The 27,229-nt window shown below is 40.0% G+C and overlaps 2 protein-coding genes across 4 annotated transcripts in view; both read left to right on the top strand.

The window, feature by feature from the left end:
- The window catches only part of MAP3K2 (mitogen-activated protein kinase kinase kinase 2), a 50,164-nt gene extending 42,918 nt beyond the window's left edge, over window positions 1-7,246 (top strand). For all 3 annotated transcript variants that reach the window (XM_072932040.1, XM_030277266.4, XM_030277264.4), the window contains one exon: window positions 475-7,246. In XM_072932040.1, coding sequence (XP_072788141.1) covers window positions 475-700 — 226 coding nt within the window. In that variant the 3' untranslated portion in view covers window positions 701-7,246. The remainder of the gene's footprint in view (window positions 1-474) is intronic.
- A 206-nt stretch (window positions 7,247-7,452) lies between these two features.
- ERCC3 (ERCC excision repair 3, TFIIH core complex helicase subunit) lies at window positions 7,453-27,222 on the top strand. The gene is made up of 15 exons (XM_012574848.5): window positions 7,453-7,595; window positions 7,679-7,884; window positions 8,787-9,023; window positions 9,650-9,699; window positions 10,590-10,725; window positions 10,933-11,091; window positions 11,993-12,197; window positions 13,168-13,482; window positions 14,643-14,827; window positions 17,390-17,592; window positions 20,902-20,998; window positions 21,188-21,305; window positions 22,445-22,563; window positions 25,754-25,906; window positions 26,256-27,222. The coding sequence occupies exons 1-15, from the start codon at window positions 7,577-7,579 to the stop codon at window positions 26,388-26,390; spliced, it is 2,337 nt and encodes a 778-aa protein (XP_012430302.5). The 5' UTR covers window positions 7,453-7,576; the 3' UTR covers window positions 26,391-27,222.
- The last annotated feature ends 7 nt before the right edge of the window (window positions 27,223-27,229 follow it).

Raw genomic sequence — 27,229 nt, 5'->3', positions numbered from 1 at the left:
TACCATATTATGTTTGCACACGATTCACTGGTGATAACTCTAATGAGCTGGCAACACACATGGCATGCACGGAGCTTTCCTGATGCTTTGCATTTCTGTTCAGCCTCAAGGAACAGGAAAACTTCCAAGTGCAGTGCTGAGTGCGTGGCCTGCTGACCACTGGATGCTGGCAGTGCCCTACCACAGTTGGTATTGCCTGGATAAATATGTAATTATCCCCTCACTGAGGTAGTGGCTTTCAGCCCAGGGAAGTAGTAAAGTGGAGACATAGGTGGTGATTTGTGTAACTCTGAGATAAAGGTACAGCAGTACGTTCCAGTTTTTTCCTGTGCCTGTTTCATGCTGAAGTTACTCTCTAGTGTTACGTGGATCCTGCTTGTTTGCGATATTTTAGTCCCTCTCTGCTATTTCTTGTTTTTCTGGAAGGGCATGACTCTGTTGTAACCTGCTGTTTCACTTCTGCCTCTGTTTCAGGAGTGTAGGTTGCACAGTGGTAGAAATGCTCACTGAGAAGCCCCCGTGGGCAGAGTTTGAAGCCATGGCTGCCATCTTTAAAATTGCCACTCAGCCAACCAACCCCCAGCTCCCTCCTCACGTCTCCGACCACGCTCGGGATTTCTTGAAACGGATTTTTATCGAGGCCAAGCTGCGACCGTTTGCAGATGAACTGCTAAGACACACGTTTGCACACTATCACTAACACCTGCCTCAACTCAGCTTGCATCTACTGCATTTATTTTCTATTTGACTGCACTTTTATTTTTTATTTTTTACAAAGAAAAAGGAGAAAAAAGACAAGAGAGAATATTCTCTTGAATCTTTGTTTCACTTAGATTGTAAACAATCTAAAATTTGTATCTAAAATGAGAATCTTCTCTCCCCCGCTCCCACCAGGACTAGAACTTTTTGTTTCTATAATGTACTGATGTGGTTGATGTAGATAAAGCACTTTAGTACATATTTGTTCCTTATTTAAAGAGGAAAAAAATCACAAATGCTTGGACAGTCAGGAACTGTGTGACTTTTTCTGACACCGCTGACTGACTCAGGGTGCAGGGAAAAATAGACATGCAGCTAAAGGCCATGAAGGTTACTTCTATGTGATTCTTATCTATATTGTAGGTACTTGCAGCAGAGAGTTCTAAGTTCTTACTATATTTTAGCATTTAATCAGTTTCTGGAATGTACAGTTTAAGCAGGAACATGTGGTTCTGAGAGTTAATTGATGAAGCTGGAAGAACTTGGAACTCTTTGTATAGCAGCATGTCTAGCTGGTACTTCTATGTGACCAAAAGAAAATAACAAAAATGACTCAAAACTGATGTACTAGTTAGAGGTTTTGGTGTAGAATTACTGTATTATCTTAATATGAAAATAATTACAGGTAAACAGATTATGGGCCCAGACTCCTAGAAACTACTATACTGCAAAGGAGAAATTTCCCATGCTAGACAAAGGTCAGCTATTGGATGTAAATAGTTAGGAGAATGCCTCCTGATCTACCTGCCAAAGAGAACCTCTGTTGCATAAGCTTCGAGGGAGACAGTTAGCTGATAAAAAAACACTGATGTTGAGGGTCAGTTCTCCTCCACAGTCTCATGAATGGCTGCAGGGGAAAGGGAATGACTAATCCTTGTGCAGTATATGAGTTACTGGATTCAGAATGAGCTATAAGAAATATTTGCAAAGCTGTTGAGAGGCGCTAGGATGGAATGTATGTCAACATCAAGTGCCTGAATAATAGAATTCTTCCCATTCTGCACTAAAAAAACTTGGTTTATTAATGCAGGTCAGTCATCTAGGATGCGTTGCCAATTCCTGAAATAAAGTCAGACATCTCTTAAAATCAGGAATGAGTAACTGAGAAAGCTAAGACTCCAGTTATATTTTTAATAAAGTTGCACTGATGTATCCTATGAAGAAGGAGGCACAGCACAGAAAATTGTACAAAGAACAGGCCAAAAGTGCAGAGAGAGCCAGCAATTAAATAACAGGAGTGTGATTATTCCAGCCTGATAATCCAGATTGGTGTTTGTCAGATTTCCAACTGTCATAAAGTGTACATTAATTACTTTTTATATTTCTGAAAGAGCATAATAAAAAAAGTAAAAATCTGAAATATTGCTTCTCAGTTGAGAAGCCCAGGTACTGATCAGGTGTAGTGAATAACTGTCCTTTCACAACAGAAACATCAGACTCTCATATTTTTGTAGAAGAACAGAACTTAGATAATTTAAAGGGGCATTTGGAAATAAACTATTGGATGACAGAACTGAAATTATGTTTACTGTTTTGGGTAATTCATTGCTTGCTTTTATTGTTTTTTAAAGGCAGAGCAGGCTGGTACTGTGACCCCTGTCTAGTCTGACAAGGCTCTACCTGTTCTGCATCTTTAGAGGACTATCAGGACTATGAAAATGCATGGAGACAGAACAATAAGCTTACCCATTCCCACAGTCACTCACATATGAGATTTCTGAATTTATTCTGCTGAATTCCATATGTTTTACCAGAGCATAAGCAGGAGTATGGATCTATCCTAATCACTTTACCTGTAATGGAGTAAGAATGACTTTTTTTTGGCCATCTCTCCAGAGACTGAGAGTCGTGACTTCTTCAGCTTATGTGAGCATTTTACCCAACTTATAATTTTCTCAGTCAGGATCCACAACTGTGCAAGGTTTCCTTAGCACAGGAAGAACTAGTCAGACCAGGAAAAGTGTAAAAGGCTGAAAGGAAAGGCAGCTTGTGCTGACTTTTTTTTGTTTCTCTGTCACTAGATAAAAGCTATGAAGCAGCCTTTAAGAAGAATTGGTATCTACTCTGCTGTAAGGGACATTTGCTTTATAAGCAAAATATAGTGACAGTAGGAATGGGAAGTTTCATGTAGAACCTAATAGTTTATGTAGGTAATTTTCAAGATCATGTAATTGAAATTATGATTTCAGATTAAGAAGGTACCAAAACCAAGGTGAAAATGTATATAAAACTGTGTAGTGGTCAGTGATTCCTGAAAAGGTAAGAAAAATTTATATTACCAAAAAAGGACATTAAAGGGAAAATGTAACCAGGTTTATCTGTAGCATTCATAACATTTAAATATACTATTCTAAAGAGAAACTGCACTCTCTGAAGCTTGAAAATTTTCAGAATCTAGTTTTCTTATAATGTGATCTTTCTGTGAGACAGTGCTGGATCATGTATATTGCAATATCACTTCCTAGTTGTGATTTTTAATTACTGAACAATCAAGTTTGCTGCTTTTGTGCCTTTTCTAAAAAAAAAAATGGCATTCAGTCATGACAACGGTCAGCATTTTGGAGCCAGGAAGAAAGCGACTTTCAGAATACATTTTTCATCATGTCTTTGACATGTCAGAAAGCTGCCAATGTAAAGACTGTGCTTCATAAATGAAGTTGACATTTTCCAGTTTGAGTGATTCTAGTAAAATTTTACAAATATAACCAAGGTTAGGCTTGAGCTAGTTTTTTTTTCACCCTAAGGAGAATTTCTCTACTGACTTAAATAACTTAGAATAAATTTTTTGAGGTTGAAATAATTTGAGCTAGAAACAATTATGTAGCTAAATGAGACTTTCACCAAGAGGTTGGCTATTACCCCCAGTGGGGTAATGTAGTAAAACAAGCTGTATACAGGGTTTGTTAAACACTTAACAGGGATTCCTGGAGTGATGGTGAATGACCCCTCATTCTAGAATTTGTGAGGTTGCATGGAACTTCATGCTTTAAACTCCATTGGAGGAGGATTGCAGAGCCAAGATCCCTACTCACAACTTCTTGTATCTCACTTAAAAAGCCACCAGCATTTTAGAATCAAAAATTGGTCTTAATTGTTGAATCCAGTTATTAAAAAGTGCCAGTGAAAGCACTACTGCTGCAGGGCTGGTTTGCTTTTCTGTAAATGCCACAATGAAGCTGTACTCTCAAGAAATAAGGGTTCAAATTCACGGTGAGTATGTATATTTTCAAAAGTCTTACTTATCTAATGATTTTTAGTATTCTGTCTGTTGCACATATTAAGTGACAAAAGCTACTTCTGTGGTACGATTTTAATGGTGTAACTAACCACCCTGTTAGAGCATGACTCGAGGTTTCACTTGTGTTGTGTTGGAGAAAGTTGCTTATTTTTTACTTGGGTGATAGAAATATCCATGGAAGATCCCAAAGGGTATGGATCTAATAATTGCATGGTTAAATCTACAGACTTCTTTTCTTGACAGTTTAAATATAGTATAAAACTTCTAACTTGATTTCCAATTCGATTTGTAGCTAAATAGTAGTTTCAGTAAAATAAAACAAAAAGTTTGGGATTTTTTTAGCTAGTGCCTTTTTCTCTGTATGCCTTAATTTTGTTCATGTTGGAACACCATGTTGAAATATGTCACACAATTTCATGTCAACAAAGCAGTCTTAGAGTTTTTTCAAAGTGCCCAAAGCAGAGCTTGCCTAACTGCATTGAAAAGCAGTCATTCAAATTCAGAATTTAAAAGTGATTTTTGGCTTCCTGTGCTAATACATGTTTTGTATTTGCATTCTGGATATTGTACACCAATGCACATGCCAGAACGATGATTTGTCTGCATGTACCTAAGTAACTGGATTGTCAGAATTTGGCTTCCTGGCTCTGGGTATCAGACTCTGCAGCAGAGTTTCTTACTGGGCTTGAAAGCAAAGTTGGTACTTTTTAAAGTGTGGTACTGTATTAAAAGCTGTTTACTTTCAGTGCACAGGAATAGGATCTGTCAAGCAAACCAACAGATTTCTTTCCTGTGCCTTTTGGATAATCCTAATCCTGCTGTTGTCTTGACTGAAAGCCTTGGAGCACCCATAGGTACAGTGCAGTACAGCAAGCCATTCTTTTGGACAGAGTAGAACAATGTCTAACTGCAGCTTCAGAGACTTGAGCAAATTGGTCAGATCTACAGTTATTTATAACCAATTTCTTACTTTTTTAATCTTGAAAGACTGTGTCACGCATATAGAAAAGTATAATGTATGTGCTTGAATGTAAATCCCTATGGTGTTTCTGGAAAAGCAAAAGTATTGCCGCCAGTGTCATTTCTTCTTGCTGGTAACTTGCTGTCTTGTGGCAATGACAAGTCTGCAGTGTAGAATCACATACAATTACCAAAGCTTTTCTATCCCATATACATATAGCCAAAAGTGATGTTTCATGTCTCTTATAGTGTTTATCTACCAGTAAGCTGTTGCTGACTGAGTAAAGCAGGTACTAGTAAAAAGTGATAGACACTGCCCATATTTCAGACATGTGGGTGTTTATAATTGCTGTTTGAAATGCAAAACTCATGCTTGTATTAAAATGAAGAGTCTTCTTTTTAAAAGCTCTAATTTAATCTTACTGTCATTCTAAAATTACTGCATAAGCTTGATGACTAAAACCTGGTAGCTTTTGTAGCTGGGTTTGAGCCTTGGGACATTTCAGGAGCACCATGAAGATAAAATTGTGACCTGATCTGTTTTGTGCCGCCATAATGAGAATGTTCCAAAGGTGTGGGAAGCGGCCAGTCCTCTTCATGTGACAGCCAGATGTCACCCACAGTTACTTGGGTGTGAGTGCTGCCTTCAAGAGGAGCCACTAATGTGCACTGAGGGGTCAGACAGGTTTGCTATCAAGCCAAGGTTTTTGAATCAAAATCTGTGATAATAAACAAAGGAGCTCTTTTCTCATTTTATATCTCCCCATTTGGCCCACACCATTTATTTTTCTTTCTAGTTGGCAAAGCTTAAGTCCTGCATAGGTGGTGGCCCATGATAGCTCCTGAGTAAGGTGTGTGTCCAGCTTTAGACCAGGGACCCCATCACTTGAACCCAGGATGCTGCAGCTCCCGTTTTGCTGGTTCAATCTTTGGGTTTCCTCTAGCAATATATATGTGTACAGAGTTGAGAGGTAGATGGGATGGAGGGAATTACATTTCTCATGTTTCAGAGCAGTCATACCTTGGCTAGGGCTTAGTTGTCAGAAACTTATTTTAAAGGGAGAGGACCTGGATTAAATGGCATAAGAATTGTATCTCATAGTTCAGCCCTCATGCTGAGTCCACAGGTAATGATTGGAGGTCAGGGTCTTCTGTTGAGAAATAAGAAAAAGGATATTCCAGCTCGTGGGTGGATAGTCATAGGAAATACATCAGAGGTTTTTTTGTGCTTTTTACCCAAAAATAGATTATCTTTTTTCCACAGAGGTTTATATAATGTGGATATAAAAACAAGGATTGCATTTTCTTTTCTGAACAGCCATTAGATTGTCAGTTCCCTAGTGTTTGTTTCTTGTTAATACCAGTAAAAAAAGGTGGTGTCACCCTAAAATTGGAATGGTTTGTTAAAGCATAGTGTCTGTCATCTCAGACCTCGCAGGAGTTGTATAATGTAAATATGTGGAGGAGACTTAGATTAATTGGAACGTAGGATTTTAGTTTTCATGAAGCTATGAATAAAAATTTGTAAATTTACTCTTGATCTAATGTACATTTTTATGTAGCCATTAAATTCTCTATTTAATCTATCAGTTTCTCACTGTAAATGTTTTTACTCTCAGTTGAATGCTGGGCACTGTTTGTAATGTATGTACACAAAGGTGTTTTTTTCTATCAACGTTGACTTTTTTGCACATTTTTGGAAATATTTAATTTGTACACTGATTTAATACTCTGACCAATTGTCGATGGATGTATGAGAATCACGTGTGTGTGCAATGTACTACTGTCTGGATGTATGGGGTTTTTTATTACTTTTGAGATGTTGCTGACAGTAACTGCACTGCTGTTGCTGCTTTACATGGAATATCTTGTGTATAAAAAAAGATTAAAACAATTTAAAAATTAGCTTATGGTTGAGGAACTCAGGAGTTGGGCATTGCTTGCTGGTTCCACTGTCTAACAGCCTTCCAAACTTAAAAACAACCAACCAACCCCGCCTTGTAATTCTGTGTATGCATTGAATGTGTGTGTATATATCCTAGTAATCTTATTCCACAGTTTCATTTCTACATTTTTATGAACTTGTTTTTTAAGGGTACTATGTTTAGTTAGAATAATTAAATATATAAAAGCTTTGAGAGATGATTTACTAGATAAATATATTTTCAGCTGGCTGATGTTCAAAATATTTTTTTAATTTTTGTTTTTAACCATTCGAAATGTATTTGTATTTCCAAAATCAGACACGAATTGTACTTAGAAATATATTAAAACACTCTGTAGGGACAACAGTGTGATTTCTCTTTTAAGAATTCTGTACTTCAGAACACTGCGCAATGTCACTCTCGTATCTCAATTCCGAGTTGGCTTTTTTATTGTTATTTACGGTGCGCTTTCCGGAAGTTCAATTTATTTTAATAATTTTAAATTCTTTTTCCTCATTTCCCTCTGCCCCGGGGTATGACTGCCCCCCGTGTCCGAGGCCCCGCCCCGCGCCCGCCCGCGCGTCTTCCCGCGGCGGGGGCGGCCCCGGGAACAGAGAGACGCTGGTGTCTCCTCCCCTCGCGGCGCTGCCCTGCGGAAGTGACGCGCGGGCGGGCGCGGCGCGGCGCGGCGGCCATGGGCAGGAAGGAGCGCGGTGAGCGGGGCCGGGGAGCGGCGCGGGCCGGGCCGGGCGGGGGCACCCGGGGCTGCTCCTCACAGCTCCCGCTCTGCTCCCAGATAAGAAGAAGTCCAAGAAGCGCCATTACGATGACGACGAAGACGATGAGGACGAAGGAGCCGGGAAGGAGCCGCAGGAGGCGGTGCCGTCGGCGGCGGGGAAGCAGGTGGAGGAGAGCGGCACCAAGGTGGACGAGTACGGCGCCAAGGACTACCGGCTGCAGATGCCCCTGAAGGCCGACCACAGCTCGCGGCCGCTCTGGGTGGTGCGTGCGCGGCTGCGGGACACGGACGGGCCGGGGGAGGGGGGCCGTTCTCCCGGGGAGAGGCCGGGGCTGCTGCGGGGCCAGGCGGGAGGGCGGGTGGAGAGCCTCGGGCGCGCCCGGGAGCGGCGCTTGATGCGGTTCGGGGCCGTGCGGGGACAGCCGGACGGGAGCCACGGCGGTGCCCAGAGAGTTGCTCCAGCCCCAGCAGCCTCCAGGCGGGTCCCCGCTGTCCCGGCAGTGCTGCGGACCGAGCAGGGCACGGCAGCAGCTCGGCCGGACGTCTCGGGGAGGGCTGTAAAACAGCGCGCTGGCTGATGACACGAGAGGGATCTATCACTGCAGTGACACAGTAGCAGGGTTTGTATGTTGGAGTGAAACGGCTTTAAGACGCGCTGGCCTCAGCTTCTGTAACTGGTGCCATTTGTTTTCTCTGCCCTTTGAAAGGGACGTCAGTAAACTTGCCCGAGGTCTGGCGAGTTGTGCAGCATGGTGTGAAGAGGTGGTTTTCCAGCCAGCGTCTGAACGGTGCCTGTCACCAAGTGCTGTACAGCACCTAGGGCTGTAACACCCAAGTGCTGCCTTTCATTCATTCATTCATTCATTCCACATAAAATGGGCTACGAGTTTTGTTGTTCCAGGGAAATGGGGCTGGAAGCTTGCCTCTACTCAAGCACTTTCTTCAGCATTAAAAAAGAAGGAATACCCCAGCATGTCAGTCTGGAAAAACTTTATTGATCTGGGTGTGGTTTATTCATAGTGCTATGGAAGGAACATGGACAAATCAATTCCTGGACCATTTTCAGAAGACAAAAGTTACATATTTATTCATTTTCTTGTAAATTCATTATGAGATTCAGTTCAGCTAACACTGTTGTGCCTTCAGCATTTGTTTATTTCTGTAGGCTCCTGATGGCCATATATTTTTGGAAGCCTTTTCTCCAGTTTACAAATATGCACAGGACTTTCTGGTTGCCATTGCTGAGCCTGTGTGCAGACCCACCCATATTCACGAGTACAAGCTGACTGCTTACTCCCTGTATGCTGCTGTGAGTGTGGGCTTGCAGACAAGTGATATCACTGAGTATTTGCAGAAACTCAGCAAGACTGGTGTCCCAGATGGAATCATTCAGTTTATCAAGGTAAGGCTATTTTACTGGCATTGCATTGGAAATACATCTCTTTCTACTAAGGAATTCCTTTCCTGCTGCCTCTGCCTAATTGATTTATTATTTTTTAATCATTCATCACTTTTAAATGTCTTACTCTTCTGTCGTTGTTTCAAGAGAACATTATTTATTTTCTGTCTTTTTGCATATGATATTGCTGCACACATACCTTTTTCATAATTAGCATTTGTGGGATTTATAAAAAGTACATTTAAGTGTCTGTGTAGATAATTTCAGCCAGTACAACTCGTACATGGGGAAAGTTTCCTCAGATTTGCTTTGAAGGAAAACAGAATGTGGGAAGCAGTCTGTAATAGTGGGGCACTATGAGGCAGCCTGCCTTACCCTGCAAGTGTGTCCTCACAGTCTTGGAAACACTTTGAGGTTAGGTATAAAAAGTTGAGTATCTGTGCCTGTTCTCCTGCATCAGATGATGTGAACATCTTCTGAAAATACCTTTTCAGGTTTGCTCGATGAGCATAACAAATAAACGTTTTGTGGTAAGGTGCTTCCCCACAAAGATTTAAAGCCTTTGCAGTGTTTGGTCCTAAATGTGGAATCTGTCTTTTGCATGTTCCTAATGATTGCTCTCTTTGTAGCTGTGCACCGTCAGCTATGGGAAGGTGAAGCTGGTTCTGAAACATAACAGGTAAATGGCTTCTTCTTCAGCTCTTGTGGCAGGAAACCCTCCAAATGCCCAGCTGTGAGTGAGTGCTCTGAGGAGCTCTGGAGTCTCACAGCTGCCAGCTGAGTGTAACAGCTCTCAGGTATTAGTTTTACAGCTTTTGGAAGTATTCAATACATTAGCTGATGTATTCTGTTTGGCTGTCCTGAGCTAGCACTGGTTGTCATCACGTTTTTAAAAGTAGGTTGCAAATTTGATATTGTAGCTCGTTTCTTTATTGCTTGGACTTGCAATATGTCCTTGAGGTTTTTCAAATTATTTGGGAAAGATATGCAAATCCAGTGGGAAGAGGTGGGTGCTTGTGTGTGTGTTGAATCTGGTTTGTTTTAAAGCTAGAGGATAATGCTAGAAGGGGCCTGGAGAAGTAAGTGTATATTTTAACTGTGATCTCCAACCAGCATCGTCATTGAGGCATCTCCAAGATGCATTAGTTTTAAATTTTTAGGTGGTTTGTGTTTTGGAAGTTTGGGGCTTTTCTGGTGCTGTAGACAGGACTTGAAAACACATCCAGCACTTTCACGAGCTCAGCTCAGTTCAGTCTAAACAATTTACTTCATATGTGTGTCACAAATAAGACATGCATGTGAGAGGTCTGTGTGGGCATTTCTGCTAGAGCTTGCCACTTAGTTTAGAGAGCATTTGAGTAAGATGGAGGGATGACTGCACAGTACATTATGCTTTTGGTGTGAGGCATCTTTTAAAAGTTTTAGTTGCCATAATGTCTTTATTTTTAAATTAGCACCCCAAGGTTTTATGCTTGAGAGTGCATCTAGCTATGCATCTATGCCACTCTTCCTGTGAGTTATTCAGTTGATAAGTTCATAAAAATGCTTTCTTTTATTCTTTCATTTTAGGTATTTTGTGGAAAGTACCCACCCTGATGTCATTCAGCAGCTTCTGCAAGACCATGTAATTAAAGAATGTCGCCTGAGAAATGCTGAAGGTGAAGAGACAGAGCTGATTACAGAGACATTCACAAGTAAATCAGCGGTATGTCCAGCCATATTCTAAAATTACTGCAGTGACTGCAGGTAAACTCTTGACTACTTTGGAGTTGCTCTTGTTCGTATGTTGTATCAGCTTCATTCTGCCAGTAACAAACTGCCTCTTTGATGAGTCCAAAGTTGGGGGGAAGAGGGGAGCCAGAGTGTGTCTCTAATGAAACCATTGGTGAAAATTCATGTTCCTCTGTTTCAGATTTCCAAATCTAGTGAAGGTGGTCCATCAACTTCACAGGGAACAGATGCTCAGAATAAGCCAGATGTCCCTGCTGACTTATTTGAGTTTTATGAACAGATGGACAAAGATGAGGAGGAGGAGGAGGAAACGCAGACAGTGTCTTTTGAAGTCAAGCAGGTATGAATATTGCACAGAAGCACATAAGCGTGAGAACTTACTGGCAAGTACTGTGGCTCTTTGTTTGGTAGAGGAGATTACTGGAAGTCATTAACGTTTCTTTTACCTTCCAAAGCCTAGAATCATAGAGGATGGCAGTGTGGGTGTTGTTCCTCCCCTGCCTGCAGAGTGCAGTGTTTACAGGCCAGAGAGGCTCCAGGGACTCAGGGAGGTTCCTGTCACGTTAGTTCAGATTACTTAGTTCAAGATGAGAATTCAGTTAAGGGATGCTTTCAGTGAGCTTTTTTTTTTTTCCTTTTCATGGTTGCAGAAGGAGCTCTTTCTTGATGGTTCCAATTTCATCACTTGAGAAGGGGAGCTGAAGGTTGGAGCACAGTCTTTACTTGAGCTTCTATAGAACTTCTCAAGTTATTTTTGGATGTGGTGATTCTAATGATGCCTTAGTGGGGGGAAAAAGGAATTTTTAAAAGGAAAACTTAGTAGCTGTTTTGTTTATTTGAAAAAAGCCAACCCAAACCAATAACCTCTTGGTGGCTGATTCAGCCTGTCATTGTCTTGGAATAAGTTCCATACCGGTATGGAGGTTTTCAGCGTAACAGATTTCTGTAACATAGAGAACCTTTCATGCCTGTTGCTGAACTCTTCTGGGCTAAATGTGTCATGTTCTTCCATCTGCCTAAAGAGCCCTCCTCTCTAACATTAACTGCTGTTCAAAATGTGCAGGGGGGTAGGGTAATCACAAGTAAAGTTTCCAGAATAAGCCGTGGCTCTTGCAGACTTCATAAGCATAAAAAATAAATGTAACTTCATTTGGTACTCTGTAACCTAGTTGTTTTTAGGAAAAAAAGAAACTAATTCAAATGTGGAGAATTTATCAACTAAAGCTTTGTTTCATCTTCAGGAGATGATTGAAGAACTTCAGAAGCGTTGTATCCATTTGGAGTACCCCTTGCTGGCAGAATATGACTTCAGAAATGATTCTGTGAATCCTGATATCAATATAGATCTGAAACCTACTGCAGTCCTCAGGCCCTATCAAGAGAAAAGCCTGAGGAAGATGTTTGGCAATGGACGAGCCAGGTCTGGTGTTATTGTCTTGCCATGTGGTAAGTTTCTGTGTTGGTACTTAGACAATTTGTTCTTTATTTGCCTGTAGTAAGGAAAATTCCAAAGATGACAGCTGCCTGGATTTCAGACAGCATCAGGGACTGTTTTGGTTCCAGTGTGCAGAATCCTGGTTTTTACTGAGCTGGTGGTGAGGCTGTGGTGAGGGAGAGCCGGGTCACAGAACTGCTGGTGTCCTGGCAGGGGCTGGGGAGCAGCTGTGGTACCTTCACAGTGCCAGTCCTGCTTCCTCTGTGCCCTCTGCCACCTCTGCTCATCTCCCATGGAATGTAAAGCTGTTGGCATTGGAATTTATTCCTTGATTGGGAATAGGGAAACTGCAGGGAGCTGGGAATACAAAGGCGGTATAAAGGGGTGTCCAAGGAAGGAAAGCGCTTGTGTGCACAAGTGCTGTGGGCAGGGGAGTTTGAAGAAGAAATGAGAGACATACTGACTGAGACAGACTACAGAAAACAGGGGAAAAAGGAGCAAGCAGGAAGCTGTGTGCCAGTGCCCTCAGTATTGGGGTAAAAGGAGGCACATGGGAACTGTGATGAGGGCCTGAGAGTGTGTAAGGGATGCTGGAAGAAATGTGAAGGATGGGAAGATTTAAGGACTTGCTTTGTGGGGGAGTGTATAACTGGCAGAGATGGAGGAATAGAGCACTCTTAGGGAAGCTTTCTGTAGCCACCTGTAATTTAACATTCTTTTGAAATTAAAAAGCATTAAAATGATTGCTTCTAATTATCAAAGCCATTGTTTACAATTATTTTCTTGAGGAAATACAGCTGTATTTTTAAGAAGTAAATACTTGATCTCGTTACGACTATTGTAGCAAAGAAACAACAAATAAATTTCCCTTTGCATGATTTCATATCCTCTCATGGTTTTCCTTGGCTCTTTTGTTTTGTTTTCCTCCTGCTCCAGTGGTCTGAGAGATGGCTAATGAGTGTCACTCCTCCTGCCCTGCAGGTGCTGGCAAGTCTCTGGTGGGAGTGACAGCCGCGTGCACCGTGCGCAAGCGGTGCCTGGTGCTCGGCAATTCTGCCGTCTCTGTGGAGCAGTGGAAGGCCCAGTTCAAGATGTGGTCCACCATCGACGACAGCCAGATCTGTCGCTTCACGTCTGATGCCAAAGACAAGCCCATTGGCTGTTCTGTTGCCATCAGCACATACTCCATGTTGGGGCACACGACAAAAAGGTCTTGGGAAGCAGAAAGAGTAATGGAGTGGCTTAAAAGTCAAGAATGGGGCCTTATGATACTGGATGAAGTTCATACCATTCCTGGTAAGGGAAAGGTGTGCAAACCTTCCATGTTGCACACATTGTTAATGTCCTTTTGTTCTTGTAGAAGTGGTGTTTTTTGCTGTTCTTCTCATGATTAATGTAGTGCGTAAACCCATGGCTTAGGGTTTTGGAATAAGTAAACTGCCTTGTTATACTTTTTTTTTTTTTTTTTTTTTTTTTTTTTTTTACCTGATACTACATAGTTTAGCTAACCACTAGTTTTCTGGACCCTTCAAATTAGACACTGTGTTTTCTATAATAGCAGTGTAAAATACAAGTTCTTCCATGGAGGTTGATGAAGTGCTCTTAAAATGCCTGAGTTACCTTTGCATAATTTTGCTGTAAACATATTTGAGCATGAGAAGAATTCATCTGCCTTCTTCTCTTAGATGCAGGGGCACTGAGGCCAGCTTTTAATATCTATGAGTAACCATAGTGATTAACATCCAGAAATAACTGTTGTCTTTGAAATTGCCGTATAATTGAGATCTGTACTACTGGAAAGCAATAATGTACTGTTAAAGTGTCTGTGAAATAATCCTGGCTAAAAAAACCACCCAAGATTCTGTTAGCTGTTCTTCCTTATTCTTACTTGAATATATTTTGATGTCTACAGAGAGGATTTCAGAAGCAGACCTTGGTGATTAATTGCCTTTTTATCAAAATAGCATAGTGCTGGCACTGTTCTGTCACTTTTGTTCTTGCTTGGTTTCATAGAAATGAAGGTATAGCAACTGGTCTGTGATTTCTAGCAATACTAAACATGAGTAATTCTGCCTTATCCTGTAAGTTCTGAATGTGGCAGTCAGCCAGGAGTCCTTGTGTCATAGTTCTTGCTAGGAAATAGAAGAGACCAAAGCCAAGCCATGTAACCTTTGAATATATTCACTTTCTCTTGGGGAATGGGAAATAATAAAGATGCCAGAAGGTTTACTGACATTTTCCGAGTACACTTGACAATGCAAAGTAAAGCTGCAATCACTGTGAAGTTTTGCTGTAACACAGATTTGTTAGGAGAGTGTGTGCAATGGGGTACAATTTCCCAAGTCTGTGCTTGCCTTATGCTCAGAAGTTGATTAAAATGTCTTTTAAAAGTTGCAGTATTTATCTTCTAAAACCATTCAGGAAAGTTAACAAAAGATTCGTCTTGGATTTCTTAGCAAAAATGTTCAGACGTGTGCTCACTATCGTCCAAGCTCACTGTAAACTGGGGCTGACTGCTACCCTGGTCAGAGAAGATGATAAAATTGTTGACCTGAACTTCCTGATTGGACCAAAGCTCTATGAAGCCAACTGGATGGAGCTGCAGAACAGCGGCTACATTGCTAAAGTCCAGTGTGCTGAGGTGATGTTCTGCTTTTTGGTACACTTAGTGTTCGTTTAGTATGCTTACAAAGTTGAGAAAAAATTTTGCAGCTCTTACAAAAAAGAACAATAGTAGAAAAATTTAAAACATAAGAAAATACCTGCTTGTTTCAAGCCTGAACATATGAGAGTGAAACTTGAAAACGTAGCCCTGGATCTCACCATTCTTTCCAGTATAAAGATGTGACCTCTGTTCTTTCCAGCATATGGATGAGAGGTAAATCTGGTATCAGAAGAAGTGAAAATCTTTCACACAGGCACATTAGAATGTTAATGTAATCTTTCTGGAAAGCCTAATTCAATGTATTATCTCTGATAATTGACATGGAAGATACTTAGGGAAGAGTATTACTTTCTCAAAGCTCTCTATTATATACAAGGTTTCCATGTAAGCATTAGGGGATTGCTTTTTCATTAACTTTTCTGGTCTCCTGTTGAATGGAAGTAAAGCTTTAGCAGCTGCAATGTGTTATGGTAGAATTTAGGTGGGGTTTTGTGTCTTTTTGTTGTTGTTAAGTGTTGTGGTGGTTTATTTTAAGCCTGTCTTGCTAATTTCATGTAATTCTCCCTAGCTCTGGTACTGGAATAAAAGATACAAATGCAGGTCAGCTGTCCTCCTTTTGAACACTATACAAACTGGAAGCTGTAGAAGGAAAAAAACCCACTGTTTTGAACTCATAGAATGCAAGTGAAAAGCACCTAGAAAATAACTGTTGAAGGGAGAGTAACCAGTCCTCAAATTCAGATTTGCATTTAGGCGTTTTGGTTAGTTGTGCTGTGCAAGCAAAATTCTGAGTACCTGAACTGCCCTTTAGTCATTGAAAAATGAAGCATGGGCTACCTTTTGTTCTGAATGATGGGAAAATTCTGCAAGTTTATATTCCTTAGGCCAGTGTTTCGAACTGACATTTGATGACTCTGCCAAAAGCAAAGAATAGAAAAGCACAGTGTTCCCTCCAATATGTGCACAGCTGCTTTGCATATTTGTTTGGATTTCCTTGAGGAGTAAACCAAGTTAATGAACTTGGTTTAGTCCCCTCAGCCAGGAAAGGTATTTGGCTCACTCTTCTAAGTGCAGTTCTTCCCAGGTGGCCGGAGAGGGCAGTGCTGATGGGCAGTCATGGTTGTTGCAGGTGTTGCTCTTTCACTGCTCTAAAAGAGAATGAGCAGCACAGTTTTAAAAGTTACACAAAATTTAAAAAAAGACAACAAACCTGATCTTTACCTGTTTTTTCAGAGTTTTGTAATTTACAAATAATCTGTTTCTGGGCAGCTATACTAAGTCTTTGACTGTCTTGCAAAACGTAAAATGAAAATATAATTCGGGAAAGAAGTAGATCTTACCCATTTCCTAATCCAGAAGAGAGTGTAAATACAAAATACATATGTTTGCCATGTAGTCAGAGGCATTGAGCAATAGATGAAATGTTTTTACCACAGTCAACTATTCAGTATTTGTATCTTATTGTCACTTTGATGTAATTCTTTTCTGGTTGAAGAGTTATAAGTCTTTCATGTAGACAGCACACAATAACAACAGAGCCTGTTCAGTGCATTAATTTATTTTTAGCATAGTCAAAGGATAGTAAAAGCATCATCTGGCATTTAAGTCACTGGAAAAAATATTTTGAAACAAAAAATTAGTTCTTATCAGTACAGAACAATTCACGTTGTTTAAATAAACTTCTGTAAATTGTCATTAACTTCCTTAGCTGAATGGTGGTGATGAAAGAGGCTTTTCTCTGTGATAGTTTGTTAATTTCTATTGTCCAATGGATATGAGGGAATAACTCATGTACAGCAGAGTGAATGTTTCCTAAATTATATACCCTATGGATAGTGTCAGATGTTATCAATAGTGTCAATTCATTGGCTTAAACTTGATAATTTCTTCTTTTCTCATGCTACAGTAGATAAAAATAATCCTAGACTTACTGAAGTACTATGGTTGTTATTTACATAATAGAATATTTGCTTAGATATCCTGGGTTGATGTTATTGTCTGCTGAAAACTTCTAATCAGTCCTAGTATTTTGGAAGTTTTAGACTCAATAGCTGTTAAAATAAAGGTCACTCCTTTATTTGAAGGAAGATGGGTGAATTTGTTCTGTAATGAAGACAAAATGTGTCTCAGCTTTCATAATATGGATGAAAATTAATCTTTATGGGGAAAAAGCTTTGACTGCTGTGAGAGGGAGACTACACGGTTCATTCCCTTAACTACTGTTTTATAAGAAGTAGTGGCATTGAGTAAATTATTTAAGTGTGAACATGAAGTAATTTATTCCAGTCTCACTGCCCATTTCTGTCATGGATCTCAATGCCAAAGCATTTTGGAAAAACATATTTTAGCAGTGCAGGAGACTTCACTGACTGGTAACTTTCATTTTGGTATAGAAATGACTGTATTAAAAAAGTGACCTGCCTTATGCAGAAAGTCCTAATGCATTACCATCCCCCAGTATTTTTTCAATTCCCACAGGGATTAAATAAGTAAATAATGAAATACTATTTTGTGTGTGTGTGTGTTTTCTAAATGTAGGTCTGGTGCCCGATGTCACCTGAATTTTACAGAGAATATGTAGCTATTAAAACAAAAAAAAGGATACTGCTCTACACCATGAACCCAAATAAATTCAGAGCCTGTCAGTTCCTGATTAAGTTTCATGAGCGACGGAATGATAAAATCATCGTCTTTGCTGATAATGTGTTTGCACTGAAGGAATATGCAGTCAGACTTGGGAAGTAAGTGTTCACAACCAGTGATAGCACTGTTGTTTTCTTCCTTCCATGACAATTTCCTTGCAGTCTCACAGTTTTCAGTATTCTTTAATATTTTTTGTAATGCTGTAGCTCCAATCCTCCTGCATAAAAAGCTCAGGAGGGTATTTTTGGATGGACCTCACTGGCACTGCAACATGACTTCAGTGTTTGAAAATAATCTATTTAGCATTTGTTTCAGAAAAGTTTATTTTAATTAGTTAAAGCCAATGGAAAAATGAGGGGCTTTTGGAAATATCACTAGGACTGTTTCTTTAATGGATGGTAGCTTCCCCTGTCTCTTTGAGACAAAGGTTTTCAAATATATACTCTCTGGATCTTTCAGGATGTTTTGAGACCCAGGGCCTTCTTCAGGTTCTCAAAAGGTCTTACCCTTGTAAGACAAGCTTTTTTGGTATCTGTGCTGTGCTAGTGCACTGCTTAAAAGTGCAGTAATTGTTTAATAAACCAAAGGACATTTCTCCCTAGAGCTCTTTGATTACCTTAAATGACTGTAACATGAGTGCAGTTACTGGAGATGGTGCCGACAGGGCTTAATGAGGGGTCAGCATCAGTCTGTTGGTAGGGTTTGAGGAGGGATAGTCAGGGAGGGTTTGTCAGGATTGGGCATAGAGCGATTATTGGGAAACATAACGTTATAAGCTGTCCTCATCCTTTCTTTGACAAGCCCAAACAATGCCTTGCTTGTTGGAAGCTGTGGGACATTTTGATGGTGCATGATTTCATGTATAGGAATTTCAGCAGTGCTCCTTTGCAAAACCACAGACAAGCCTTACGCTTTCCGAAATTCGTGATCAGTTCTGACTGCAGTTTAAGGGGCCGTGTGGTGCTGGCATGCTGTGACATCAAATAGTAAGCAGAGCTAATGGTGCTGGATGAATTCCAACACCCGTGGTCTCTTTCATCATTTTTTTTAATCTGTCTGGACAGAGATTAGCTGTAATGATGTCTCTGGAATGTCTCTAGCAGCGTTCAGTGTACCACAGACAAAGCCTTTAGCACAGGCAATGCTGGGGGGCAGGGGATGCTACGGAGCACAGCAGTTGTAAGTGGGGTAGATGCTGTGGAAGTGTGGCAGGAAAACCAGCTGAAGAAATAGTAGGTGGCCCCTTTTTATATTCTGGAGTGAATTCTATGTTTCTCACATCATTTATGGAGCTCCAGGTTATCCAGGTGCCACTCAGAAAGAAAGGAGGCTTGCTTTGCTGGACAACAGTGAGTTTTGTTTTAATCAGAGATTTTTTTTCGCTGTGAGCAGGCTAAACCAAAGGGAACTGTTAGTTTGTGCAGGGCAGGAATTCCATGTGTGGAGGAGAGAGCAGCCCAGTGGGTACAGCAGGAGTGCTGTGGCTGTGTGCCCAGCAGGAGCACAGTTCCCACTGCCCTTCTCATGGCCTGATGGAGCTGGGTGGGCTCCCCCATGGCCACAGTCTGACTGCCTCTGCTGACCTCTCCCTTAACCCCCTTGCTCTTGGTAGTGGGGAACCATCAGGGAAAGGCCATGCACATGACAGGAATTACTTTGTCTGCAAATTTTGGGGCCTGAGAATGCAAATTTGCTTGGCCAGCTTTCCCTCTGTCATGATTCTGTCATCCAGTATAGCATAGCTCATGTACTGACTGGTTTCACTGGTGTTAGGAATATGTTTAAATCACCATTTCTGAAGGACTGCGCTTCTGTGTTTTTGTCAGTTATGTCAGTTAATGGGAGAGGACTCTATCTTTGCAAATCCCTCAAATGTCTTTTCACAGTGAGGAAAATGAGTAATTTAAAAAAGAATCCATTTAGCACTTACTGTTCTAGATTCAGAAAAGTACTCAGGAATGCCAGTGAATCACTGTCAAGTAGGATCTGAGCAAGTTAAAATGAAGGATTGATAGCCAGCAGTTCAGGATTATTCTGTTCTTTATACAAAATGTGTTTGAGTGCCTTCTTGGTGGGATTAAGAAAAGGAAGGCTCAAAAATGCTTTAGTTTCAGTTTAAATCTGCCATTTAACTTCACAATTTAAACACTATGTGAAATTTAAAATAAGACTTAATATATTACTGAATGCTACAAAATGAGTAATGAAGGTATTTTTTTCAGTGTTGGCTCATTTTTTTAGCTGTTTTTTTCTAGAAGTCTGCTTAAATACACTAAATAGAAGAATTAGATTAGAGATTACTAGGGTTATTTGGTAAAAAACCCTAGAATAAAGTTTTTAGTAAAGAAAGCAAGAGGAGCCAGGGCACAGGGATTAGTTGATAAGAATAGAAAGCCTTAGTCCTATGCACTGCCATGTTTGTGTTCAGCCATCATGTATGTGCAATACTAAATGGAAAATGTGAGCTTGGTTCCTTGTGTTAGAAATAATTTATGGAACTCTGAGCAAAATGGTAGTTGGAAAATTTAACTCCTATTGTTTGGAGATGCTTGGTAACCTTCATTTGGAAAAGTAGTACAACAGATGACAAGCAGTGGCAGTGCTATCCTTAATGCAGCTCACTGTTTTTGCCTGGGCTTTGCTTTTTTTAGTTTTTTGGGTTTTTTAACTTTTCTTAGGCAGGAATAGAACAGCCAGACACTGGAAAATTCATAGCAGTCCAAGTTACTCATGAAGTCTGTGAGTGACTGAGAGTTTGTGTGAGCTTTTGGGATTGAGACATTAAATGTTCCATGTAATTCATTGTCAGACATTAGAAACCATGGGTGAAATGCCACTGTGAGCTGCTCATGAAATGTTTGAGGCCTTTGCATCATTTCAGAAAGCCCAGAAGGTATTAGCAGGGGCAAGAGGTTAGCTTGAAAAGCAAAAATAATTTTCCCAGAACAACACCCAGCAGCCCGTTTGTGACACCCAGCATATCCTTGACAGAGAAGCCTGTATTTTCAAGTGTTTAAATAGGAAGCAAAGCTTGCAGCTGTAAATGTGCTAACTCAGTACATTTGAGGAAAAAAATGTCTTTAACAGCTGCCTTCAGTCTTTCATGTAGGCTTAACAAATGTATTCAGTCTGTTGATATACAGCTTCATTGGTGCACGTAATTGCAAAAATTTGTAACTGTCAGAATTTCTTTCTGGCTGACTGGGTTGCTGCAGAGGGTTCCACAAACCCCTGGGCAGCTGCCATGAAGAGTCAAACAAGCTAAAAGTAAACTGATATCTGTACCAAAATCTGGTTTGTTTTCCTATCTGCTCAAAGGTGTCCTGCACTCCTTGCCACGGTGCCTCATAAGAAATGACTGAGAAATCTTGTATTTATTTAATTTGTATATGTTGTGTTCTTTTCAGACCTTATATCTATGGTCCTACTGCACAAGGGGAAAGAATGCAAATTCTACAAAACTTCAAGCACAATCCAAAAATCAACACTATTTTCATTTCCAAGGTGAGGCAGTACATCCACTCTGTCCTTGTGCCTGTCTTTGGAGTCAGCGGTAAGAGGCAGCTGCATATGCATGGTGTGCATTTGATATCTTCATATCACAGCTCACAAAGAAAGCTGTGCTTTTTATTTACTGTTGGCTGGGGAGATGTGGAAATAAGAGACTGCTCAGAGGGTGCTGCTCTGTTGCAGGTAGGGGACACATCCTTTGATCTGCCAGAAGCCAATGTTCTCATTCAGATTTCATCCCATGGTGGGTCACGAAGGCAGGAGGCTCAAAGGCTGGGACGAGTGCTGAGAGCCAAAAAAGGTAAAGGAGGTGGTGCTTGGGTTCTGGGCCTTGGATCATAGCAACCTAGAGCAGGAGAAACTGGATGTTCATGAGGTTTCTTTATACTGTCCTTATGTTTTAGTCAAAGAGAGTATACTTATATACCAGTGAATGAAAATGAAGCAACTTCTTGGTCAGTAAACTTAGTGATGAGAAAACTTCTAAAAAAAAACTGAACAGAAAACTGATTTTCTATGGTAATTCTCTCACTTTTTCATTCCTTGATATTTTCTTCAACATGAAACTTTGTAGGATCATAGTATAATTCTGAGAAGCAAGCCAAATCACATTCTTGACACTGTAGATTACTTGCTTTTAAAAATTTGATTTGGTTTTTGACTAGTGTGTTTTTGTAAAACGTGGCCAAAGGATTTTTTTTCTATTAGAACAATTAAATACTTAAAATAATTTGTACTCAGACTTAAGCTCTGCACACACTGATTTTATGTGCAGTTTCTGCTTGTTACAGGTAAGACTTTGTTTGAAAATGTAAATAAAACTCATGTTAGTGAATTGACAAAGTCTTGGTGAAACCCTGGGTTTTAAAAGAACCCTATTACCAGGGTAACAGACCTTAAGGACTGTAAGTCTAAAAACAAATTTATACACAGCCTGGTACATGCTGGTCTTCAGATAGTGCTATGAATTCTTAGCTAAGTGTCTTTGCTTCACTTTTTAAATTCAAAAACACTGCAAATTCTAGTTCACATGGATAAAATCTTTCCTTCGTCTTTTTCTGTTGGACTTTTTTTGACATGTGCTGCAGTCCTTGCTCTTGACTTTTCACTTCTTGACATGATAGACTTAATAACAATTTTATCTTTCACCTTGCCTAGCAGAGTAAAGTAGCATATTCTTCTTAGAGCACCTGTGTGATTGTGTTAGACTACATTTCCTTTTCTGTTTTTGTCTATTCACCTATCCTCAAGTTATTAAGACCAAAAGTAGGACTTTCCATGCTGTATCAATCAGTTTATGCAAGGTCTGGGTGCAGCTAGACAAGGCAAATAGGTTTTTTTTGGAGTTACTTAAGTACCTGTTTTCAGTATTTATTCCTTGGTTGTTCTTTATTGCAGTGTTCCAAATGAAACTAACCACTGAGTGTTTTTGTCTCCTAGGCATGGTTGCAGAGGAATACAATGCCTTTTTTTATTCCCTTGTATCCCAAGACACTCAGGAAATGGCATACTCAACAAAACGACAACGGTTTCTCGTAGATCAAGGTTATAGCTTCAAGGTAACTCGTTCCTTCTATTTATTATGCTTGAGGTCTAAGAATGTAATTTTCATATTGTTTAGTGTTAGCATTAGGTCCAGTACTTGAGAATTCTGGTTGTGGAATGCATTAATGAATGTTTTTCTTGCAAGCGAGAACTGCTCTGGTATTGTTTTATCATCTATATTATTGTGAGAGCAGATACAAGTAGCTTTGTACAGCTTCTAGAAAGGTGAGTGTTGTAGCTGGAAAGTAGGCAGAGTGCAGTGCATGTTCCTTGGTGGTTGGTTTGTTGTGCTGTTCACTTGTCCATCTGTGCAGGCCTCCCATTATACAGTATGACACTGGTGCTGTATAAACCAGTACTGGGTGTTGTCAGAGAGGGTAGCACCAATTTAGACAACTTGCAAAACTTAGGAAGTGACAATTTCCAAAGAGTTCAAGTCTCAGACCAGTATTTCACTATGTTATCTTCCAAACATACCTAAAGCTCCTCTATAATATAGATTTCATGGTGTATCTCACTTGTTTTTCTTTTAATGCATGGATTGCCCTGTGTGCTCATCTGTTAGGCTATAAAGGCAGCAGAGGGTCATGATAGCTCTTGGGTTTAATTAGGTTATTCCTTTGAAAAACTGAAGTTTACTGCTCTGTTTAGAAGCTTTTCCAATGAGAAGTGATGCTGAGGAGAATGGAAAATAAGACTCCCACATCTGGCTGTTCAAGAGCTTGTCTGGGTGAGGCACCAGTACGGGTCATCCCCCTGAGCTGCTGGGGTGGAGCAAAGCACTGCTCTGGAAAGAGCAGTCCCTTAAAGAGCTCTTTAGAGACAGACCTGTCATGGTCTTTATAAGTGAAAACTTTGTTTCCATCTGTAGTGAATATATTTCAACAAAGTTGCAGATCAGTACTAAGCTGCAACTAATTACAGCAAATGCATCTGTGTGGCTATACCCATGAAGATTAGAGCAATTCCTTTACTTGTATTTGAATGCCCTGGATTCTAGAACTAAGGAGGTTAAAATAGAGGGATTTCATTTTGCAGGGAAGGAGCCTTAGTCCTAGGAGCTTTGGTGTAGTGTAAAAAAAGCAGCGCAAGTGGCCAGCTGAGTATCTGGAGCAACATTTTTGCTGACCAGTACTGGAATGTTCTATATTTGCAGATTAGAAACAAAATATTAGAATATCTATTTTCTTCTGTTTGCCAAACTTTGTCATGCTGGCATCAAAGATTAATAGGGCTGAAAGAAATTTCCAAAAAACATCTCTTGTGTTTCTTCATTCCAAGCAAGGATGAGTGTGCCATTCCCAATAGATGTCTGCCTTCTTAGTATTCCAAATATGGAGACTCTACCTCTTCTTTAGATAATTGTTTCACTGCTAATGTCCTGTCCTTCAGAATTTGTGTTCCTAAATAACTAAAAATTCATTACTAGTTTAAAAGGGTAACAGTTTTCACTTTTTGTTGAGGACTTAGTTTTTTCTTGCCATCTCTCAATTGCTTCATTCTCTGCCTTTCATCAAAAAGAGAACTGGAGTAAGATGTTTCTGCTAAATTCACATATCTTGTCTTTGCTTCTTAAATATCAACTTTATTACAGTTTACTGCTTGGGGTGTACTGCTAGCTGTTTTTTTTCTTGTCAGCTCACCAGTTGCCTTTGCTACTGTATTTTATTTTTATTTAGAGAACAAATGTAGGATATACTAAATTTTAAACTGGTAGCAGAAGAACTCTGTATGTTAAGAATTGGAAATAACTTTTAAACAGAGCATCAGTTGGACAGCTTAAAAGATGATGCAGTGGGGATTCTTTCCATTCTATGAATCATGCTACCACTGTTTTGCAACCAGAGCTGGAAATGGGCAAAAAATATTTAAAATGGATTTTTGTGACTCCTTTTTCTTTACTTTTGAGATGATCATAGCACATATCCTCCTAAATAAACAAGGAGTACGGTAGTGTTCCTTTAGCCGTGTAGGACTGACTCCTTCCATGAATGGATTCTTCAGGCTTGGACGTTTTCTCATGAAAACATCCTTTTTCAGACTAGACATTCCCACAAATAACAGCCCACAGCACTTACTATTCATTCCAGTGTTTCCCTACTCAATTTTTAAAAAGCAGTACTTGGCAGCTAATATGATTTACAGTGTTTTTGTTATCTGCTCCAACTCAGACTGCTGAGGTAATTAGTTCTAATTGTATTGACTCAAAAGGTAAGCAGAAAAGACAACAGAAAACTCTACATGATCAGTGTTTGAATTAGAATGTCTTTCTCAAAACTATGTCTTAATTGGGAACAGTAGGAAAACTGATTGTTATGTATAAACATATATTTACAAAAAGCATTTAACTACAGGGAAATTTCTTGTGAAATTTTCAAAATACTTCTGGTTAAGAAAGTAAGCTGCCTGTTGCAAATCTTTATAACAGAGTATAACAGAAGCTTGAGATCTGTCAGTTACTCAGAAGAGGAGGTTTGTCAGCTGATGGAGCCCATGGCACTGCATTGCCAGTAAGGTCACATGTGCACCCACAATTACTAGTTGAGTTACTGAGAATTCCAAGGAGAACAAACTTAACTGAAGTTACCCTGTGTTTAAGTTCTCAAAGGCTGGAAGAGTCCTTTTGCTCTGTGACTGATGCTCTGTTGCAAGTTGCTGCACTGTCTCCCAACAGCTGTATATCTCAATTTGTTAGGGGTTTTTCCACATTGTCCTGAATGCTTCTTGCTAAAATTCTAAGTCTCTGCAGAGCTTGTGGAATATTTTTGTTAAATATAAAATACTGGTTCTTAAACTAGACAAATCTAGAGCCTACATCATGACACCAACCCTGTAGTAAGTTGAATACATGTCTGAGTTATATGTGCTTTGGTCAGGTTCTTGATCAAGCTGGTATAAACAATGTTTAGCTGACATGCTCTGCCCAGAGCTTTTCTTTCTTATTTTCCTTTTTTTTTTCCTCCAAAGATTCGTCTTTTGCATTTCCAGGCAGAATATAATAAGAGCTGTGAATGTATGTATATGTACATCACTTAGCAAGATTTTATATGTATTTGTGCTGTCTGTAGTGTGAGGTTGTTCCAACCATTAATAAAAGTTGAAGGCAGTTCCAACAGGATATGGAATCAGAAATTCTTGTCTTGGTTTGAATAGCTAACAGTGGGGAGGAAGAGCCCTCACCTTGTAGTGTGCTTTGTTTCTTAGGTAATCACAAAATTGGCAGGCATGGAAGAAGAAGAGCTTTCATTTTCAACCAAAGAAGAGCAGCAGCAGCTTCTCCAGAAAGTCCTGCAAGCATCTGACCTGGATGCTGAGGAGGAAGTAGTTGCTGGGGAATATGGTTCAAAGTCAGCTCAGGTAATGAAGAATTCTTTGAAAAGAATGAACACAGGTGGGACAGAACTGGGACAATTTATTTCCATCCAATTCTAAATGTGATGTTGTCATTGATGGCCTGGTATCTTTGTGAAACATTAGAGAACAGGTTTGGCTTTTTAATCTGTATTAGCCTTAAGCTATTGGAGTAATTGGGCACTCAGAAAAAATTCAGCGTGGAATTCGTGTCCTTCTCCATTACATTTGAAGGAGAAGGTAACAGATCTATTGTTACAGATTTTGAAGTAAATCTTTTAAGTCACATGCAGTGGAAATATTTTAAGCCTCTGATCCCACACTGAGCAGGTGCCTGTGCTCCTTGTCCTTGCAGGTGTCGCGCCGCGCAGGCACCATGAGCTCCATGTCGGGAGCAGATGACACCGTTTACATGGAGTACCACTCCTCACGGAGCAAGGCGTCCGCAAACAAGCACATCCACCCCCTGTTCAAACGCTTCCGCAAGTGATGGCCTTCACACCGGCGCCTCCTTGAAACGTCACCCCTCTACTTGTTCCTGTTACTGGAAAGGTGGAGTTGAAATTTATGACAGGTCCTTTAAAAGACTCTTTTATATGCATCTGTACAGCCATGTGTTTACTTACCAATGTATGTGCTCTCGTAGGTGAATGGGAAAGCAAAGAAGGAACTACATCTTTACCATTAAAATATTTTTAGAAACTTTAAGATACAAATATGTCACGGCACATACTTTTTTTTGTGTGGCACTATGCTCCTTGTCTTATGCCCTCATTTCCTCATGGCCAGAGGGCAGAAGCATATGGGCCACTTCATTCAAGGGAAGTACTTGTCTGGTTTTCAGGGTAATTAATAGATTTTATTTTTATCAGCTGAAATCCTTTTTCGGAAGAGTCCTGAAAAGGTTTTGTAAATGAAGTTTGTACTGATGTTTGAGATATTATTTATCTGACTGTGTCTGCTCAACAATATACTGTTTTTCAAAATGCTTAAATAAAATAATTCAGTGAGCTGAACAAATCCTGAGAGGAGCACTTTACATTATATTTTTAAACTAAGAGCTAATTTATACTCGTGACTTTACCTGTATTAAAATTCTAGCAGATAGGTCAGAAATACTTCAGAGTTTGAAGACAAGAAGAAAAAGAGACTCTGTCTCCAAAGTAGACTCAAGGAAAGCTTTAGAAGTTAATACAAATGAATTCTGTGCTTGTTTTCCTAATTTTTCTTGCTACTGTTGAGAAGTTGCTCAAATAAAAGCTGTTTCTCTTTTATTTATATTCTATTTATTAACCATGCAATAAAACCTTTGTAACTGCTAACAGTGCA

The sequence above is a fragment of the Taeniopygia guttata genome, chromosome 7, assembly GCF_048771995.1.
Source record: "Taeniopygia guttata chromosome 7, bTaeGut7.mat, whole genome shotgun sequence".
NCBI classification, from domain to species: domain Eukaryota; kingdom Metazoa; phylum Chordata; class Aves; order Passeriformes; family Estrildidae; genus Taeniopygia; species Taeniopygia guttata.
Note: the sequence above shows the minus strand (reverse complement) of the source record. Positions and strands in the feature narration are given on the sequence as shown.